Source organism: Penicillium chermesinum, assembly GCF_028974085.1.
Source record: "Penicillium chermesinum strain IBT 19713 chromosome Unknown utg000002l:1.0-5270490.0:1.0-5274688.0, whole genome shotgun sequence".
In the NCBI taxonomy this organism is placed as follows: Eukaryota; Fungi; Ascomycota; class Eurotiomycetes; order Eurotiales; family Aspergillaceae; genus Penicillium; species Penicillium chermesinum.
This window is the reverse complement of record NW_026695312.1, coordinates 3,807,758-3,827,675: the sequence shown is the minus strand read 5'-3', so window position 1 is coordinate 3,827,675 and position 19,918 is coordinate 3,807,758. Positions and strand designations below refer to the sequence as shown.

The window sequence follows — 19,918 nt, the reverse complement described above, 5'->3', positions numbered from 1 at the left end:
TTCATATGAAAAGCGTCTGTCTTGCCCAGGTGATTGGCTTTGCGATCTTTAAGACTCTGCTTTCTCCTTTCCCAGGCTGTCATCGTCACATGGGACTTGGGGCAATGGCTCTTGGCACACGGCAACTCGAAAGGCTGCGACTTGGCCACAATAGGTACCTAAAAGAGAAATGCTAGGGCAAGATAATGATGGGCTTGGCCAAGTCGGCGAACACGAAAGTGTTGTTCGCCTCCCCAGGGCGTTTACCACCTCATCCTAATACGATTGATAATCACTGAAATTGAATGGCTTTATTCCATCGCAGCTTGGGTTTAATCGACTGAGGACCTTCTTGTGGCACGAAACAGCGACTCACGAGCCCAAATCCAAGACAACTTTGCCAACTTGCTTCCCCTGCCAAAGAAACTCAATCGCCTCATCTGATTTTTCAAATGGCCAAACGGAGTCAATAATATCATCAAACGTCATTTCAGTCGCCGATATGGCGGCCATGAGTTCATCTTGGTCGTCTTTAGACCCTGCATTGATCCCCCTGACTCACGTTAGCCTTACAGATCAGCCCAATCTCCGAGATCTAGCTTACCTGACGTTCAGTCGGCGGTCAATGATCGTAGGGATAAATTCTTTCAGCTCTTCAGGCTTCGAACCGCCAAGGTATCCCACCTGGCTGACAATACCGCCCCGCCGAGTACATTGCATACTCTGCACCAGCGAGCTACTCCCGCCGTTCTCGACTACCAGATCAACACCGGTGTCATTAGTGAGCTTGAGGACTTCTACGTGCCAGTCCGGGTGGGTCTTGTAGTTAATTGTCTGTATCTCTGGCTTTCCAAACCGTTTCTGGATCGCATTGAGCTTCTCATCGCTCGACGAAGTCAGGATCACCTTCAGTCCGGCTACCCTCGCCAGCTTCAGTGCAAAAGTGGCGACCCCACCAGTTCCTAGCAACTAATTAGCACTGCTCTTTTTTTGCTTTTTTTTTCTTTTTCTGAGTCAATACAACATCGCCCCTTTTTATATTCTCACCTTGAATTAGGACGGTCTGGCCAACCGTAGCCCCTTTGATCGCCGACCAAGCCGTTGTGCCTGCACACGGAATGATACTTGCTTGTATCCAGTTTAGATGCGCAGGGAGCTTCGTTACGAGCTTTTCGTCGAACACGAGATGGGTCGCCAAGGTCCCGTCTTCATTTGCTGCAAGCCACGACCTTCCGGTCGAGCGAGCAGTGACGAATTCAGAGTCCGTAATGGGAGCTACTCGGTCACCAATACCCACGAGGGAGACCCGGTCGCCTACCGCGATAATCTCTCCTGCAGCGTCATTTCCAGGGATGCCATTGGGTATCACTGGCCAGGGATTGCCGCCATTTGCGATATTTGCATCGCGGTAATTCAATGCCACCGCATGGACTTTGATCAGGACTGCGGTCGGGTGAAGAGGGAGAGGCAAACTCTCGGACACGAGTTTGACTTTGGGCGTGCCGGGGTGTAATCATCGGTTCTGCGAAAAGCTTGTCGGGGAAACTCTTCTGACATGGCCGAATATGAGTGTAGAAAATCCCAGATTCTAGCATCAAGCTACATAGCTAAGCGTTAACAGTCCACGGGTTGGTTAACTAATTCCGTGAACTTGATTTGTAATAAGATTCACATCTCCCCGCTGAATCGTGGGGTTCGTCAACCGAGTCTGACGCATAACCCGACAACCTGCGCCATTGAGGCGTTTCGTTTCTAGATGCTAAGCTTTTGGCAATGACGTTGGATAATCTCCATTTGGGGTTCTCACCCGAGGGCTGGGGATGTGGCCCCGCATCTTCCCTTGTTTCCGTCTCTGGCCTCAGACGCTCCCCTTTGTGAGCCACGAAGTTGCTGGAAATTCCAGATTGGAGCTGATGGGCTCTGTTCGCTCTGGCGTACTCAGAGAGCAACTTGAAGCACTACTGTCCGTCCTCGAGGAGTTTAGCATGTGATCTCCTGTAGTACATGCGGGTGTCCTTGCAGGTCGTCTTCTTGCCGCGTTAAGGGCCTCTCAAGTTCCACTGCAAGTCAATTCCCAAATCTACCCATGGCGATGCCGTCACATGCCCAATTTTCCCTTTCAATATTTGGTGGCCTTTTGAACGCCCGGTCAATCAGTGGCTTAGGGGTTTATTGTGACACTATGGCTGAAAGATGACTAGCACCACGGCATGAGTGCCCTGCCGCATCGGAGACTGAATGCTAGACCGTATGAGGAAGTCTCCGTGATCTCGTTCTAAAAATGCCATGATTTGGAAATGACGCGGCTCAGCTCAATAGGCTAGCCTGGGCTTTCCCTTTTCAGAGGGCAGGGGTGGTTTCGGCATTTCTTTCTTGAATCACTGGCAGAAACTTCTAGCTGGGGAAATGCATCGCCACGAGTATGCAGACGATCGGGGGGGGTTGACTTAGAAGCACGCCATCATGCAAGATGGTCGCTGATCTTTGGAGCCTTCGAGCCTTCGAATTTGACCTCGTGCCCGCGGCAGAATCCTCGAGAAATATCGCCCGACGTCGAAGCGAAGGCTTCCTAGCAAATGCCAGCGGTCCAATCAAGCTCTCATCCTGTCGCTACTTTGTGCATTGTTGAACTAGCCTTGGCCTAGCCTGGTTTTAGCTCTGACCCATCTGTTTAGTCTGCGTCGGAGATCCCGAAGCCATTGGCTGGCGATAAGGACTTCGGGTTATCTTGCCAAGATACCGCGCGCGTCAAGAGCTACGCCCGACTACGTCCCTTCTCTACATTGCTTGGCATATCAGACCCTGCTTATCGCCACTGGCTCGCGGGTGTGCCCATTGGTTGTGTGCGCTATCGAACCTCAGCCACTCGCCCTCGTATCGCGAGGTTGCCACGAAGATGCTACAGAAATGCAGAAAGCTTATCATTCTAAGGTCTGACCGCAGGCCTGGTCAAATCGCTTGCTTTGGAGCAGATCTTCGGAAAAGGACTAGTTCGATTGGTGCTATTATGCGACAAATTGTGCCTTTGTGGTCGCTGGCCCATATAAAATCTATCGTATCCCGCATGGCACTGCTCTTATCTTCCCCCTTTTATTAAAGCCTGCTACCTTGTAGCTGACTCCCCGTCGAGTTACCAAGATGGTGTCCTCGGAGCAAGAGGCTGAGAAGAAAATCTCGGTCAACACGGAGTCGCTGGCTCCTAATCCTGCGCCAGCTTACGATGCCACTCCTGGGGAGGTCCACGATGTTGAGAGCCACAATGTCCTCAAGCGAGACCTGAAGGGTCGGCATATGCAGATGATTGCAATCGGTATGTAAAGGCTCTCCACCAGGAGTGCCCTGGAAGTGGACACTCAATTGGTGCATGTGCTCATCGGGTGCTTAGGTGGTGCCATTGGCGCGGGTCTCTTCGTTGGTACAGGAGGTGCCCTGCATGCGGGTGGGCCTGGTTCTCTGGTATGTTACTGTCTTGCTACGGTTCGAGTCGATCAAGATAAGTCACTGACTGTGGCACATCTTATAGCTCATTGGTTATTTGGTTATTGGGCTCATGCTTTTGTTGACTATCCATGCACTGGGCGAGTTGGCTGTTCTCTACCCGGAAAACGGAGCGTTCTTCACCTACTGTGTGAGGTTTATCAACCCTGCTTGGTTCGTTGCCAGTCCTCTTTTATCCGGGTCGGGTTTCCGTTACTGACAAGACCCAGGGGATTCGCTGTTGGCTGGGACTATGCGATCAGTTGGCTTGTCATCCTTCCGTTCGAAATCACGGCTGCGGGCATCACGATCCAGTATTGGCGAGATGATCTGAACATCGGTATATGGATTGCAGTCTTCTTGACTGTTCTCAGCGCCATTCAGATTTTCGGAGTCAAGGGCTACGGTGAAGGCGTGTTTGCGTCCCTCCTCGCTTCCCGCATTACTCTGCTAACCGGCTTTCCCTCGACAGTGGAATTCATCCTCGGCATGATCAAGGTGATTGCAGTCATCGGCTTCATCATCCTGGGTATCGTCATCGACTGTGGCGGCGCACCTGTGGGCGGATACATTGGTGCGAAGTACTGGCACCACCCGGGTGCTTTCACTGACTTCTACGGGTTCTGTTCGGTGTTCACGACCGCTGCGTTTGCGTTCAGCGGGACTGAAATGGCTGGCCTCGCTGCTGCCGAGGCGAAGAACCCGGCAAAGGCTCTCCCCAAAGCCTGCAAGCAGGTTTTCTGGCGCATCCTGATCTTCTATGTCCTCGGGACCTTCATCGTCGGTCTCATCGTTCCCCACGACGCAGACTATCTGCGCGGTGCCTCGGGATCCAACACCAAGGCCTCTCCTTTTGTCGTGGCCATCCAGAACGCGGGCATCTCGGGTCTCCCGTCTGTCATGAATGCCGTGATTACCATTTCTGTGATTAGTGTGGCGAACTCGGCTACGTATGGATCGAGTCGCACCCTCCAGGCGCTCTCCATGCGCGGCATGGCCCCCAAATGGATGGCCTATATTGATAAGTCCGGACGCCCCATATACTGCATCCTGCTCCAGATCGCCTTTGGTTTCTTGGCGTTCATCAACGAGGCTTCGAGTACCGGCGACGCGATCTTCAACTGGCTTCTCGCGCTCTCTGCTGTCATCTCGTTCTTTGTTTGGGGCAGCATCTGCTTCGCTCACATCCGATTCCGTCAAGCTTGGGCTTTCAACGGCCGGGATGTGAAGGAGCTTGTCTATACTGCTCCGTTTGGTGTTATTGGCAGCTGGATCGGCGTGTTCCTGAACGTTCTGGTTCTGATCGCTGTGTTCTATACCTCGGTCAAGCCGCTGGATGCTGAGACCTTCTTTGAGAATTATCTTGCCGTGCCTTTGATCATTTTCTTCTACGTCTTCTGGCTGGTCTACACCATGATCAACAAGGATCCTAAGCTTGAGCGGGGCGCCTGGCTGGTCAAGGTTCGAGATATGGATATCTTGACCAACATGCGCGACGACTCGCTTGATTATGACCTACCAGCAAAGGTTGAGTATCGGACCTGGGGCGAGTACTTCAAGGCGGCCCCTCTGAGGATCGTGCGCTCTCTGTTCTAATTTGCTGGTTGACGACTAATGCTCATGTGGTACTACTTTTGCGAGTGACACTGTTATACAATTGTACTTCTTCCAATCCAAGACCGATTCTTGATACCATAGCCGTAGCAGGACCCGATCTCTCACAAGGAACATTAGGCAATGGCCAGAAGGCATCTACGATGACTGTTCAGTCCCTCCGCCTCGACGCCTCGTGATTTGATTCTCAATAGAGAAGATACCGTTGGTGCGATGATGCGTCCCCTGGAGTCCATAGTGGAGATGACAACCCCCAATCGTAGTTCGGGATCTAATTTCCGGCTTGTCCGGTCTCGATTATCGGGCCAGCGTGGGGTGCCCGCCTGGAAGGAAACCAAAACACGACACCCGTGAGATCGTGCAGAGGCACCAACTACTCATCTCCGAGCACTCCCTTTTCACCATGCCCATCACCGGAATCGCGCACGTCAACATCACCGTCCACCCTGGGACCCTGGAGGATGCAGACGAGTTCTACATCCAGACCCTCGGGCTGATCCCGGCCCCCGTTCCAGAGCTCCAAATCGGCACTATCAAATGGTTTTTGGTCTCCCACTCAGGGGCTCCGGAGGGTCCGTACATGCTAACCGAGGTGCACGGCACAGGTACAACATTGGTGATAGCGGCCAGCAGCTCCACGTCACCGAAGGCCCTACCGATCCAGAGCACAGCCGACACCCTTGCTTCAAGCTGGGCTCTCGCGAGGAGCTGGAGTCCATGAAGAAGGCCATCTACGACCACCATGCCACGGGCGGCCCGTCTGCGCCTTTATCTGCTGACAAGCCGGGCGAGGTGGACTCCGGTGAGTACTAGTAGCCAAGTCGGGCATGTATCATGTGTACGAGAGACTAAGTCGCCGGGCCGCAGGTACTCCAGGGAAGGAATATCCTTCGCGATTCTTCGCGCGGGACTATGCGGGAAACAGACTAGAGTTCACGTTATAGCGGGGTCTGCGGAGGGAATCCTGCTAGAATGCCCCATATTTTACATCGTACATGAACGAGGCCCATTACGAGTGACCTCATTTTCGTAGCTCCGGGGTTTTCTTAGCCCCACCCCCGCAGTAGCCGTACCAGCGGGGAAGATGCGGGGTAGTTCGACGAAGTCCATAGTCCTCTGAAATACCTTCTAGATCGGTTACTTGAGCGTCATGGGCGCAGATACATGGAGCAGACGCTGGAATAAACTACTCGTGACGTAGACGCCAGTAAGACGCCCCACCCTGTGCATACGAAATGAGGTTTAGTGGGCTAGCAAAATGGGCACATCCGGGACGCATTTGAGGACCTTGAGGAATCAATACGGTAGAAATATGGAAGTTTTTCTCTGCCTCTGGGCTGGAATCTCTAGCAGTCTTCTTGGGATGAAAATCGCCACTGCGCATGTTATGGGCGCCGCGATCACACCGTCGCCCTCGGCTGAGGTCGCGAACTCCACTTTGCCCCTCATTACTTTGATTACCTTGATATCGGAGCCGCAAGTGTGCATGGGGTCAGACGCCATGCTTTTTATTTTCTCCTATACCCGAGCAGCTTCGAGTTGACAGAAGACTATCGTGACAATTACTGCAACGAGAGCGACTATGGGCTTCCTTGTAACAGAAGCAGCTCATTGAGGCAGTATCCTGGAAGCAGCCCGTCGAAGGCAGTGTTCCAGTATGCTCGTGTTCAGGTGCTACGGGGAATACATCTAGGTTACCATGGTTTTGCATACGACTTGCGGCACCGCGCCCCGCGAACATAATTCCTTGGCTTTTTCTCCTCAAACTCCAGGAATTTAGTTGAACCTTATATAGTTCTCCCTCCCCGCCTACATGGATTATTTGTGACCAGGACCTTCCCTTGTACAGTCTCACTGCGCTTCATCTGACACTTTTCCTCTCGGACCTTGCACACCTACCATTATGGCTGCACCCGAGATCCCCAAGAAACAAAAGGCCGTCATCTACGACCAGCCAGGCACCATCTCGACAAAAGTAGTAGAGCTCGACGTCCCGGAGCCCGGCAACGGCGAAGTCCTCATCAATCTGTTCGTCAATCGCTTCCCCAGCCTCTCAGCTGCCCGTATATACTAATCCATTGTCAGGACCCACTCCGGCGTGTGCCACTCTGACTATGGCGTAATGACCAACACTGTGAGTATCACTTCAAGTCGTGCAGCGGCAACCCCGCCTAACTGAATGTAGTGGGCCGTGCTCCCCGCCCCAACCCAAGCTGGCCAAGTGGGCGGCCACGAGGGGGTAGGCAAGGTCGTAGCTCTGGGCCCAGGCACCGAGAGCTCCGGCCTCAAGATCGGAGATCGCGTGGGTATCAAATGGGTCTCCAGCGCCTGTGGGAACTGCGGTACGTTTTCTATTCCCCAAGGGAAAAGTTAAAAAAAAAAAAGGAGGGGAAGAACTAACCTTTTTCACCAGGGCCCTGCTTCGCCGGCGCCGACGGCGTCTGCTTCAACCAGAAAATCTCTGGCTACTACACCCCAGGCACATTCCAGCAATACGCCCTCGGCCCCGCAAACTACGTGACCCCGATCCCCGACGGCGTGTCATCCGCCGAAGCAGCCCCGATGCTCTGCGCCGGCGTCACCGTCTACGCCGCCCTCAAGCGGAGCAACGCGCGCCCAGGCCAATGGGTCGTCATCTCCGGCGCCGGCGGCGGGCTCGGCCACATCGCCGTGCAGATCGCCAGCCGGGGGATGGGCCTGCGGGTGATCGGGATCGACCACGGCAGCAAAGCGGAGCTGGTGCGCTCGTCCGGCGCCGAGCACTTCGTCGACATCACACAGTTCCCCAAAGACGACCAGGGGGCTGCGCTGAAGGCGCGTGTGCACGAGCTGGCGGATGGGCTGGGCGCGCACGCGGTGGTGGTGTGTACGGCGGCGAATGCGGCGTATGCGCAGGCGCTGCCGATGCTGCGATTCAATGGCACGGTGGTTTGTGTGGGGGTTCCGGAGCATGAGCCGCAGCCGATTGCGTCCGCGACTCCGGGGTCGATGATCCTTCAGCATCAAACGGTGACGGGGTCGGCGGTGGGGAGCCGGATTGAGGCGATCGAGACGTTGAACTTTTTGAAGCGCGGCATTATCAAGACGCATTATCGGATGGAGAAGATGGATAAGCTGACGGAGGTTTTCCAGGAGATGGCCGAAGGTAAATTGCAGGGAAGGGTGGTGTTGGATCTTTCTTAGTTTGATTCTTCTGTCATTTGTGGAAATTGTTTCAAGCAGTGATGAAGCTGAAGCTTGTTTTCTTGACTCGGAGGTCTCGAAGTATTCGAGTTTTACTGAGATTTTTGTCTGCTATCCTAATATCAGCACCATCGTATATATATATATATCTACCCGGCCTCGGACTCGAGGCCCGTCCGTTACTAGTCCACCTCTGACCATTTTCTCGATCTGCTGCACTTTTAGCTATTAGTAACAGGATGTAAGAGAGCACGCATGATCTTGAAAAAATTTAAAAATTTGAAGGAAAGCACGTTTGTCGCGATGTCTCAGTGTTGGGCCCCAAAGAAGAAGGAAAAAAATTGACCGACGCAGGGGTCGAACCTGCAATCTCTTGATTCGTAGTCAAGCGCCTTGCCATTGGGCCAGCCGGCCTTGCTTGGAGGAACTCTCGAAAAAATGTAACATCACTCCGAGCCGTGGGTCGGCTAACATACGGACCAGATATGGTTTAGCGCCTCGTTTCTCTAACATGGTTAGCGCAATGCATCTGTACACAGGATGCTAACATGGGGGATTGCCGTTATACAGTGTTCTGATCAACGGGCACAGGAATATTCTCCATTCCGTTCCTTCACGACATTATGCCGTAAAGGATCCTCTCAGACTCAACTGCATATTCTTGATATCGGGCGAAAGAGAGTCGCGACCGAAGGACGCGAACGGGCCACATTGAAACCAGCATACTGAGTATCAGCGTCTACGATGCATAATCAGCTACTATGGAGACTAGGTTCTGCGAGGTAGATTGGAAATGAATCGGGTTGCCTATATTTATCATTGGACTGATTGCCTTGGATACCCTTGACGCTCAAGCACGCATAGGCCTCAGTCTTAGAAGTTTAAACGAACGTCCCACCATCCGACTGGCTCCCGACCATAGCCCGCGCCATCCCGATCCTTTCCAAGTAGGGCTTTGTTGACTTTGCGAAATGGAGCGAGTAACGCTTCCTACTGCAAGCAGGTGCCCCAGATGCCCACATATGACACTCGTAATTTCACGCTCTTCAATTTCGTGCCTTCACGTACCCAAATCGAACATTTGAAGAATCAAAATACGGTCAGCTTCCGAGGCTACTTTCTGTGCTCATTTCCAGCAGCGGGCTGTGACTGCGATGCAGCAGGAATGGGTGTTCGTGTGGCCCAGACTTGCAAAGTCAGTTCAATGGCCGTACTAACCTATTATCGACCGGCAGGTTTCAAACTGTTTGGAATGCAACAACTACAAGACCGTGTTTGTTCGTCTGGTATATGCTGGCGGGAAGTCAGAATCGTTGGGCGAAGGACGGGAGCTCGTGCGTTCGAAGGCTCTACCATAAGCTTGAGTTTAGCGAGTTTGTGCATATCTGCAATGGGGATCACTGGATCTGCTCAGTGCTCGTCTACCCCAGGTTCAGTCTACGAGATGCCATACCCATAGAGAGGTTCTCCTAATTTCTGTTGAGGGTTCGAACATTTAGACTTCACCTTCACTTCTGCCTTACCTTTTCATTCCTCGTTTCTTGTCCATGCTATAACCATGTCTCATACAATCCTACCCAGATGCGGTATTCGTGTTGAACCTTGGAATGGCCTCAAAAAATGACAAGGCCCATATTATTACAGCCAAAAGCAGAGATATTTTCCCATTAAAGCTTGACTACTGGTCATCACTATCTGGGATCTTCAAAATAGGTTATAGTACGAAACCAGAAAGAGATCACTGCGTGTACCGATAACACGGTAGATGTTCGCTACTAGTAAATCCCCAAGTCCCACTAATTTGCGAATAACCAGAAGAGCCATCGCTAGATTTCTTATCTCACCAATGGGTAGAATTCATTGTAGACTCATAGGACCAGACCCGGTGACTTGAGAGGCTTTGCTCCATTCCAACCACCATGAGACTTGGACTGTCTTGGCCGGAAACGCTACATCTTCTCGGTGGCTCCCGCCCAATTCGCGTATAACCACCATGCCCTCGCAATGTGTGACCGGGTCGTCTGGCACAGTAGTATGCAGCACAACACCAACGGGCTTCACATTTTGTGTTGTTGAAAATCGAAGCCAGCCAGCGGTAGTCCAAGCTTGGCTACCTAACCGACCTTTCTCACCAGATGTAGCAAAAGAGCCAATCATGGTAGCAACCAGTCGCCTGAATCTGATTAGGAAAACCCAAATATCCACCAAAGTCAGGTCTCTGCCGAAACTTCGACCATGGGTCGTTAGATAGGAGGATGATACCTGTCGAACGAAGCGGCAAGGAATGTCAAAGTTACAATAACCGTCTTCGAGCCCCAAGTGCCCTAGTTGAACAATTCCACAAAAGGCATTCCCAACAACTCGATCAACATGATGCCGCGCGTCTAGCCCCTGAGGAGAAGCCCCAACTCATCCGTCCCTGTCAGGACCAAATTATAGGCGGAATAGGACCCATTGGGGACGGGCCCATGTGCCGACCACTTCTTCAGGGTACCCCACCCCAGCTAACACAGGGGACTTTGTATATGTTGAATAACTGCGATGTTCCATTTCTTTGTAAAGGATCAAAGGTACGTCGCCTGAAGCAGTAGCAGAAACTTCCGAGTCATTTTCTACATAAAACGCTGACCGTTGAAACACCAGAGGAGCCATGCAAGAGCCGAGCAAACCCGGCTAGTGGGCCCGTTGCTCAGTCTCAATTCAAGTCTACCGAAGAAGCAGTGGGCAACATTGACGGGTAAAATTGATGCGCAGAAGCCGCTTCTCCGCGTGCCGCTAAGCAAATGAGCGTTGCTGTGCAGCATTTCATACGTGCGATACGAAGGCCTCTTCTGCACGGCCCAAGCTTATATTCATGACTTGAGCTGCGCAGCTGTCAATAGTTTTTGCACCTCTGCTTCCAGCACCCCCGCCTCTGCAAAACTCCCCAACACGGTCGTGAAAATAACATTCCTCCATCCCTGTCCGCGCGAAAGTCTCGGTACCCCTGAGCCCCCTCCACCAAGCTAAGTGGGGCACATCCCAGAAAAGCGCGACCACCCATGGTTCTCCTCGTCAAAGCGGGCTAATTCTGCATCTTGGCTGCACAAGTGACAGGCCCTCCCGTAGAGTCCGGACCGTGGAAAGGGAGGGCCCGACACCATAGTATTGGGATGTTATGACGCTATCCCTGCGGTGTGAAGGTCATGCAAAAGGTCCCAATCCAGGGTTATCACGGCACCGCACCCGTGGGCATGGGTTTCCTACAATTTGGAATCCTACTCTGGTCTTCTCGGAGAACCTCGGTGACCAAGTTTTGACGGAATTTGACTTGGAAATGACGCTGCGAAGAGATATAGGCATGATGACATTTACGTGCGTTAGCCAATGACCTTGCCTGGAAGCGTCCAAAAGGGGGGCCCGCGGCAAATGGTCTCGTTTTAGAAACAAAGTTTAATGCATGGGGTATTGGAATGAAGGAGTAAGACAGCCGCCCAAGTAGTTACAAGTGAGAATAGGAAAAGAAAAAAAAAAAAAAAAAGAAAAAAAAACCCCCCCCGGCCCTATCGATTTCGTTTCGTAACGCTGCCTGGGTTTCCATTGCCGGCTGGCCGCTTTTGGCCGGATCCCATCTGGCCGGCGGCATTCGACTCGGCGGTTCGCACGAGCTGGCCCAGATGAAGAAGGTATGTCCTCGGGGCGCGATTCACCTCGATCTTGCTCTGTGCAGAGCGCAACTCTTTGCGGTACAGATGAAGGTACGAGGGATGTAGAGTTCCAAGGGCGTCAAGGACGAAGAGCTCTGCATCTGCGTTCAGATCCATGGCCTCCGAACCGATGAGGAGATGATAAAGATTGCGCTGGTCCTCGTCTTCTCCATGGAAAGACGTCCGACCCCATTGGTTGCCCTCCAAAGGGTCCTTGTTGCGCGACGCTACGGCATCGAGAAGCGAGACAAGAACCTTGGCTGCCCCCTCCGAGCCATAGGGCGCCCGAGTCGTAATGTTCGCCTGGATAGACGATACTATCCGGCGCAGCTGTGCAACCACCTCGTTCACCTCCACCGCCCCACCACCCGGATGGCTAGGATCAACAGGTCGCCTGCCGGTCATACAGTATCGATCGAAGTCAGCTAGTAGCCGCCGAGTCTGTTCCTGGACTTTGTCGAAGTAGATAGACGCGCAGGCACCGGACGGCATGGCCTTGCAGAGACTGCTAAAGACGCTGTCGTCGTGGACCGCAAGCCGGAACATGGTCGCTTCCAGATCCCCCTGGACCACGCATTGCTCGGGCGTGCGTCTCTCGGTTGTCTCCGTGAGATCCTGGCGAAAGTCCTCGGGGAAAACCTTGCTAAACGCAGAAAAAATGTCGCGGACCTTTTCTGCTCTCGTCATGCCCCTGTGGCTGCCATCCCCCTCGATCCGGAGACACTGCCAATTCAGCCGGTCTGCAATGGCATCCAGCTGGCCTGCGAGCAGTTCCTCGAGGCGCTGGTTCACACGCGGATGGCCGTCGTGGGAGAGGGACGCCTTGACCGCGGTAGGCGTTGAGACGAAGCAGAGATGGAGCTGGTCGAAAATCCACTATTGCAGACGGCCGTGTTAGTCGATGTCACGCTGATATAGTAGCATAGCCCCGCGATTGGCGTCCTCTGGGATCCACCTGATTCTTAATCTAAGACATGGGGGGAGAGGGGAAAGACACATGGTATACAACGTACAAAGAGGTGCTGACAGGCCACCTGCGGGTTTGACTGAAAAGCCAGACACGTGCAGGAAGGTGGGTTTTGACCAAGGTGGATCTGTGGACGCTCTAGAAGCTGGAAATCATACCCAGAATGCGAAGCACGGCAGTCGACGACCTCGAATTGAGTGCTCAGGCCTACCAGAGCATTGGCTCTGGCCTCGGCATCAAGACTGCTCAAATCATAGGTGATCCGAGATTGTGACGTGATGGTTGACGGGCTGGGGTCTTCATGACTGTCCATCTCGCTCTCGCTGGAGTCGTCTTCTTCCTCGTTGCTGGGATCTTCCTCGTCTTCGTCGGGAGGGTCATGGAGCGGCGTGTGGGCTTCTCTGGTGGATTCGGCAGGCATATTCTGTCCGATAGATAGCCTGTGGAATTGTCTTGTCGGGGTCGACATAACGAGGAAGAGGGGGAGAAGGGGGGGTCCGAGGATATTTACACCCGTCCACCGAAGCAGAATACGAAAGGGGCGGGGGGGAATCAGGGCGAGTATCTCCACAAGAAAGCTCCTTGAAGGGAAGAAGAATCGAGAGTTCCTCCGACCCATGGATGGGAGCGGGTACACCTCACCCATGGATTGTTCTCTCTGGCGCCCGCTTTAAATCATTGGGAATGACACAACTTGGGAATTGCTCTCCTGTGCCAGGTCGCATCTGCTAGTCTGCTATTCTGCTATCAAGAGCATGGTGGGGGTGGAGGGGGGGATTTTCGTGACTTTTTTGACTCTATCTTTTGCCGTTGGTCAATCGGAGATCTTGCGGCGAATGGGCAGAACGGGAAAACAAAAATAATAAATTAAAAAAAAAAAACGAAAAGAAAAATGATCACCATCGAACGGGAAGCGAATGAAGTCGCTATGATCGGCTGGGGTTGGGCGCAGGAATCGGTTCCCCAACGGCGCGTAACAAGCACAGGCTGGGGAGGGGAAAAGGGGATGGGGGAAGAGTAAACCAAGATTCTCCAGGTGCCACAGGAGTCGAAGGGATGATGTCTTAACAAGGCCAAACCGTTAACTTTTGGCTTGGAACAAAGGCTGATCAGCAACGCACAGACATGGGAGCCGTGTGGTATGAAAGCTCCGGCTCTGTTGGCCTGACGCGACGAATCAGTGACCGATCTTTGTTCGGAACGGAGTCCAGGCTGATCCTCGGAACAATCCAGCTGAATCCGTGCAAAAGAAGTAGAGCTCACCCAGCCATCTATAGGAGAAGCAGAAGCAGGAGCAGGAGCAGTAGCAGTAGCAGTAGCAGTCATAGCAGTTCCAGATATACCAATGGACTTTGGTTGACTTTGCAACCGCACACCCCAAAAGGGCGATTAGATCTGTTGCCCGGCTCATTCACCAGGCAAACAAAAAGCAAAACACTCACGGTTAGGGTAAGGCCATGAACCCTCGAATCTGCGAAGCACAGCTCGACCAAGACTCGGAGTGCACTGTGCAATCACGGCTGGACGATCCGGTCATCGCCTACATCATCAAAGGATGCGATCGCCGGGGTTTGGTTCTTAGCGTGGAGAAAAGCATGCCATTTCTTCCGGGTGGGCCGCTTCTAGATTCGTCCTATCCTTCTGTTGGATGACCTCAATAATTTCCCCTGGCACAGAAGGTCCCACAATCTAGCCCTTGGGAGAAAAACGTTGTGCATTTTCATCTCGGATATAAGAGACTCTGCGCAGCTAGCGGGCTCGCGCGACTATTGCCTGGGGATCAGGGATCTCTGGGACCAAACTCGGTCGAATCAAAGAGCTCGAGCCGAGGATCTTTTCCTGGAAGCGAACACAAAATACTGGTCCAATTTCACCGATAAGAGGCTGTGCCGACAGCCCCTCCCGGGAATCAAAAAGAAAATTAAATCAAAAAATCAAAAAAATGATAGACGCCGGTCTTCTTTGGGACTGAATCGTTGGTGATTCCTTGAATCACCTTGCAGATTCGCGTTGGGTCAGTTCGATTTCACGGTCCCCACCCGTCAGTGAGGCATGCGGCACAGTCAGGGGGGCGGGCTCGACTGCGCGAACTGTGCACCGTGGCTTGGTCGTGCGGTTTAGTTTTCGTTTTCCTCTTCCACGACCAACCTTGTCAGTTAGCGCAAGGGAAATGGCGAATCACACGCGCTTCGCGCCCCGGGGGAAAGAAGCTGTGCGGCCCCAAGAGGGCCCGGGAGCTGGAGATCGCGAGCTGCCGGTGATCCCTGTTCGAGCTGAATGCGAAATACTAGGCTGATGGACAAATACGCCTGACGTATGAGAAAGGTGGTAGTTGTGAGGTTGGCAAGGCTGCGCATGGTGATCGGCAGTCCAGTGGCGTCTAAAGATCCAGGGACTGGCTGTGAGCCAGTAATCGCTGTGCCGGGCGCCTAAATTGTGCTTGCGGTGCTCTGCAGCTTTCTTTGTCACCGCAACACCCAATGCTTTTGATCCTTCAAGATAATCTTGCGCTGTAGTCGACCACAGCGTATCACTTGACTGACCTGGCCCCTGCTCAGGCGCAGCCACACGGGCGAGGCGCGATTGGCTGGGGTTCCATTATGATCAACAGCAAAAGTACCATGCGGATAGACTCCGTATTGAGGCAGGATCAAAAGAGTTGGTGGTCCTACCCACTTTAGCTGGACGGCAGCAGATCACATGTTTAGATCAGGTTTTCTAGAGGGAGATTACAGAGTTCCTGGCAGTTGGGCCAACCCAAGCACTTTTGTGCAACAAGAGGAAAAAGAATCCGAAACATTCGCTTGGTCTGTGCTCCACATACTTGAGGCTATTACCAACCTTAGGAGATTGAACTGCAAATTCTATCCAGATACCTTCAGGCTTGACCGAGCTTGAGCACCTTAGCCGGTGTTCTTGTTTCTTGAGACAGACGATTGGCTTGCTCCGATTAAGTTTTACTTCCAAGAATCATGCATCCTGGTTTGTTCTATCACATTCCTTCGTCACCAAGTGGGGTGAGCCAACACTCGCTATTCTTCTGATTCGTGTTGGGATACTTGCAGGGATATCAGTCAATTGGAGAGATGCCCCTTTACAGAAGCATAGTCTTGAGTATAGAACGCAAAGGTCTAGAACACCCGAGGGGCCTGGTACGTCATCACCCGCTCTGTTGGTTTACTGAACAAACGAGGGTATCCGAGTCAAGAAACAAAGAAGAAGAAAAAAAAAACTTAGAAATGTCATGGCTTCATAAAAGGAAATGACGTGTGGCCAACATCCAAAGAAAAATCCCCTCATTGGTTAGTTCGAGCAGCATTCCGCTTCTTTGCAGCCTCTAAAGCCTTGCGCAATCTCTCCTTATGCTCGGCTTCAGGATCTGGAGTATGGCTTGCAGGCGGAGGTGAACCTGGCGCTTGACTCGGTGCAACGGTTGCAGGACGGAGCTCGAGAGGTGGGCCTTCACAGAGTTGGCTCGGCGGCGTCCGACTCGTAGGAGGCAAATTCTGCAGGGGAGGGGCATCATCTTCTAAGGATGAACTGGGTGGTTCAGTTCGGGGCGTGTCTCTCAATTCGTTCAGAAGGCGCTGAACAGTCGACTCGATCTCCTTGGGAGCTTTCCAGATGCTTTCCAGTTTGGAATCGAGATCACGTTGGAGGATCAAGTCTTCCTTCTTCTTCTCGGCCTCAAGCCGTGTGAACACATCCGGCTCCGAGTCGGCATAGTGTGCTTCCGCTACAGATACGTTGTAATCTGCATCATTCAGGGCTACGTCGGCGGCAGCAGAGCAACGTATGATATCCTCCGAGTCGGAGCGAAGGGAGGCAGCGAAAGTGGTTGCCGATTTCAGCACCTGCTCGATCTCGGCATCCGGCAGGCCGGATGCCCGCAGGCTGGTGGCGTCCAACTTAGCGACTGTGGACGCAAGCTCGTCCAACAGACTCTGGTTCATACCCAGTCCATGCAAAATTGCATCATCGAACGAATCCATGAGTCGATTGGCCCGATCATCTCGATCTTTGGCGGCTTCCAACCGGTTCCGTTTCTCCATCTTGTCGAAGTCTCCATCCAGCTTCCGAAGACCGGCCATATCACCCATGAAGACCAGCGGGCGGCGTTCCGCCTTCTTGCGACGTTGTTCGCAGTCCAAGGCAAGCTCTAGCCGCTTCTGGAAGCGGGTTTCTAGCTTGTTATGGATTTCATTGACCATCTTCATAGTGACAGACGGGCTGCATTGCTCAGCGTAGGGATTCTTCCCTTTCTGGTCGCGGTCGAGCTGGTTCAGCGCCGAGTCATAGGATTTGCGCAGAGCAGCAATCTCATTCTTCAATTTTTCATCAAGAGGATTGAAGACGTGGGTCATAAAGCTCTCCACTTCTTGTCGCTCCTCGTCAAGCTGGACTCGTGCCTCCTTCTGCCGGAATTGCTCCTCAAGGGTGTTGATGTCGGCATAGCCTATTTCTTTCTCATTAAAAAGCTCATCTATATGAGCTTCTGAATCCTCTTGTCGCGCTGCGCGGTCTTTCTCTAGCCTATGACGCCGAGCGGAAGCGGTGCGCTCCCAGTCATCATATGTTTGCTTCAAATATGCAAAATCGTCGGGGTACTTCGCCAAGTCTTCACGAGTGGTCTTGTGCCATGAGCTCTCCGTCTGCTTATCCAGTGGCGTCCACACTAGAGTACGCAAGTCTTCGACCAAGGTACCCGAGCGCCCTCGTTTTTTGAGAGATTCAGGCAAAAGCGCTAGTGGTGTTGCACTACGGCGGCTCATCGTCTGGTATGCATTGCTCTTGTGACGAATGAGACCAAGGAAGGTCTCATCCTTGTCATTCAACCCGGAGGGCGGAGCCAATGTATCGGGCCCCGTGGCGGGGACCGGAAGGGCATTTGACATCACTCGTCCACTCGTGTTTGAGGCTTGTCGCAAATCAGAGTAGCCTTGGTATGCGGGGCGGTCAAATCGTAGATCGTCCGAACCCCGTTGCGGACCCTCCTTGTATTGGAAAGGGGTATAAATGGGACGTGGCGGGTTAGAGTTGAGCGGTTCCAGGGGGGTTTCCTGCTCCGGGCCGTCCAAAGTAAGTTTAGAGGAATCGTGCGACAAGCGTCTTGGAGGCTGCGTCGTCTTTTTGCGAAAGATTGGCCGCCCGCCCGCGCTGTACTCGCTCCCAGAGTCATTCGCGTCGTCCCCATCTCCGTCTTCCTCATTGACTTTGTTATTAGTGACATGCAGATGCGGAACAAGCTCTTCGCTCTCCACGGGGATTAACCCAGACTCGATAGGAACTTTGCGTTCATCCGGCTCTGCTGACTGATTCGGTCCTTCGGGCCCCTTTGGCTCTTCGGAGACTGAAGTGCGCTTCTCAGGCATAGCGTGGCTTGGAGGTGGTGCTCCTTCTGGGGGTGCATGTTCAATATTGTATAGAATCTCCCGCAGTTTGGTTTCCTTCGCCGTGAATGCTGTGAAAATCTTGTATCGTTCCTCATCAGAGTCTGCAACCGCCTCTTTGCGCAGCATAGCAACATATCGTGTCAAAGAAGACTTGAACCATGGATCCAGATCCTCATACGGATCTTCCGCCTTGAGTGCAGCTGGGGCACCTGGCTCTTCAGTAGCCGAAGAAACGGCCATGGATGTAGATGCAGTATTTAGGACAGAAGACGAAGGCTTTGTAGGCTCTGCTGGTAAGTCCTGGCTGCTTGGAGAAGCTACATCTGGCTGAGTAGATGTGCCGCTATCAGACTGGGCCGGCTTTGCAGGCTCCAGAGGTCGGACCCACGCATCGATGACATGGTCTATGCTTTCAGCACGCTCTGAAACCCCGGAACCTTTAGAGTCTACGCTATCCATACGAACTGGCGGTGCCGTCTTCCCCGCTGGTGGTGTCGCCCTCCCTGCGGATGGAGGAGTATGTATTCTCTGTGAAGGAGAGGGGCTGATCGGTGAAACAGAGTCACTTCTCCGGGGATGCATCTCTTGGCTCAAAACACCATGAGCTGGCAGGGTTGGATTCATCGGAGGCTGAGGCGCACTTGTGGTACTCACTGCCGGAGCTTGAGATTGAGACACTCCAGTCGAGAACCCTGGGGGCGTTTGCATTCCTGGTTGTTGAGGTGATTGTCTTGGTGGGAACCAAGGTGAATCATCAAAGTCGCCAGGGGTTGGTCCAAAGCGCTCCCAGTCGGAAGGAGAGCCAGGGCCCAGAGCCGAATAATTTGCCGGGGCTACGTTGCTGCTCGAAGAAGCCACAGGTCGGAAATCATATGAACCTGTTGTTGCAGCCGGTCCTACACCTTGCGCAAGTAATGGCGGCCGGGGTGGTGGCGGCGGATTGGGTTGTGCTTCTACATGTCCGGTATATCCCTGGGGAACCTTTGGCGGTGGGGGCGGGACAGTAGTCATTGGGCTTGGAGCGTATTCATAAGATGGAGGCGGCGGCGATTGACCGGAAAGAGGTGGCTGTGGACCGGAGAAAGGTGGGAAATGGCTTTGTCCCAGATGGTACTGCGGTTGTGATTCCGCTGGCGCTGGACCTGGCGCAGGAGCAGGGGCAGGGAAGGCATTTTGTCCGACAGGCGAGTGTGATTGGGGGTGCACATAAGCATAGGGCTGTTCGTTTGTACTCGAGGGTCGAGGCTATAAGCAGCATCAGTATCTTCCCTTTCTCTTATCGATGACTGCTTTGGCGTACTGGTAACGGGGGTGGAGCATGAATTTGGTGTTGGTTATATCGTACGCCCCACGTTCGGGGATCACTGCTAGGACTCGGGGCATTTGATATCGGGCCATAAGTCGCTGGAGAATAAGAAGCCGGTGCAGGCGGAGGGCGTGGGGGGTGGCGGTGGTTGGGAAGCTTCAGGCTGCGATGTGGGAGGCCGCGGAGGCAGTCGCCATTCGGGCTGCGCGGGGTTGGAGGAGTTCGATCCGTACATCTTCAACACGGAGATCCCGAGCACTGAGAATGGTGTGGAGGATAGAAGGATGAGATCGCCCCCTGCCTGGGTAAGGAT

The 19,918-nt window shown here is 53.2% G+C and overlaps 7 protein-coding genes across 7 annotated transcripts; 3 read left to right on the top strand and 4 right to left on the bottom strand.

Moving 5' to 3' along the window:
* Positions 1-351: 351 nt before the first annotated feature.
* N7468_002287 (zinc-dependent alcohol dehydrogenase family protein) lies at positions 352-1,468 on the bottom strand (the record flags this gene model as incomplete). The annotated part of the gene is made up of 3 exons (XM_058471584.1): positions 352-532; positions 584-941; positions 1,027-1,468. Coding segments are annotated over 3 exons (981 nt in total), but the record flags the coding sequence as incomplete, so codon positions are not given.
* Positions 1,469-3,117: 1,649 nt separating this feature from the next.
* N7468_002286 (amino-acid permease) lies at positions 3,118-5,052 on the top strand (the record flags this gene model as incomplete). Its single annotated transcript, XM_058471583.1, has 4 exons — positions 3,118-3,289; positions 3,365-3,435; positions 3,503-3,630; positions 3,687-5,052. 4 exons carry the CDS (start codon positions 3,118-3,120, stop codon positions 5,050-5,052), a joined length of 1,737 nt encoding a protein of 578 aa, XP_058334724.1.
* A 421-nt stretch (positions 5,053-5,473) lies between these two features.
* N7468_002285 (putative glyoxalase family protein) lies at positions 5,474-5,883 on the top strand (the record flags this gene model as incomplete). The annotated part of the gene is made up of 2 exons (XM_058471582.1): positions 5,474-5,646; positions 5,694-5,883. 2 exons carry the CDS (start codon positions 5,474-5,476, stop codon positions 5,881-5,883), a joined length of 363 nt encoding a protein of 120 aa, XP_058334723.1.
* Positions 5,884-6,973: 1,090 nt separating this feature from the next.
* N7468_002284 (zinc-dependent alcohol dehydrogenase) lies at positions 6,974-8,253 on the top strand (the record flags this gene model as incomplete). Its single annotated transcript, XM_058471581.1, has 4 exons — positions 6,974-7,098; positions 7,156-7,204; positions 7,256-7,412; positions 7,484-8,253. 4 exons carry the CDS (start codon positions 6,974-6,976, stop codon positions 8,251-8,253), a joined length of 1,101 nt encoding a protein of 366 aa, XP_058334722.1.
* A 1,857-nt stretch (positions 8,254-10,110) lies between these two features.
* N7468_002283 (uncharacterized protein) lies at positions 10,111-10,410 on the bottom strand (the record flags this gene model as incomplete). The annotated part of the gene is made up of 1 exon (XM_058471580.1): positions 10,111-10,410. One exon carries the CDS (start codon positions 10,408-10,410, stop codon positions 10,111-10,113), a length of 300 nt encoding a protein of 99 aa, XP_058334721.1.
* A 1,385-nt stretch (positions 10,411-11,795) lies between these two features.
* N7468_002282 (uncharacterized protein) lies at positions 11,796-13,375 on the bottom strand (the record flags this gene model as incomplete). Its single annotated transcript, XM_058471579.1, has 2 exons — positions 11,796-12,815; positions 12,953-13,375. 2 exons carry the CDS (start codon positions 13,373-13,375, stop codon positions 11,796-11,798), a joined length of 1,443 nt encoding a protein of 480 aa, XP_058334720.1.
* A 2,827-nt stretch (positions 13,376-16,202) lies between these two features.
* N7468_002281 (uncharacterized protein) lies at positions 16,203-19,310 on the bottom strand (the record flags this gene model as incomplete). The annotated part of the gene is made up of 1 exon (XM_058471578.1): positions 16,203-19,310. One exon carries the CDS (start codon positions 19,308-19,310, stop codon positions 16,203-16,205), a length of 3,108 nt encoding a protein of 1,035 aa, XP_058334719.1.
* Between the last annotated feature and the right edge of the window lie 608 nt (positions 19,311-19,918).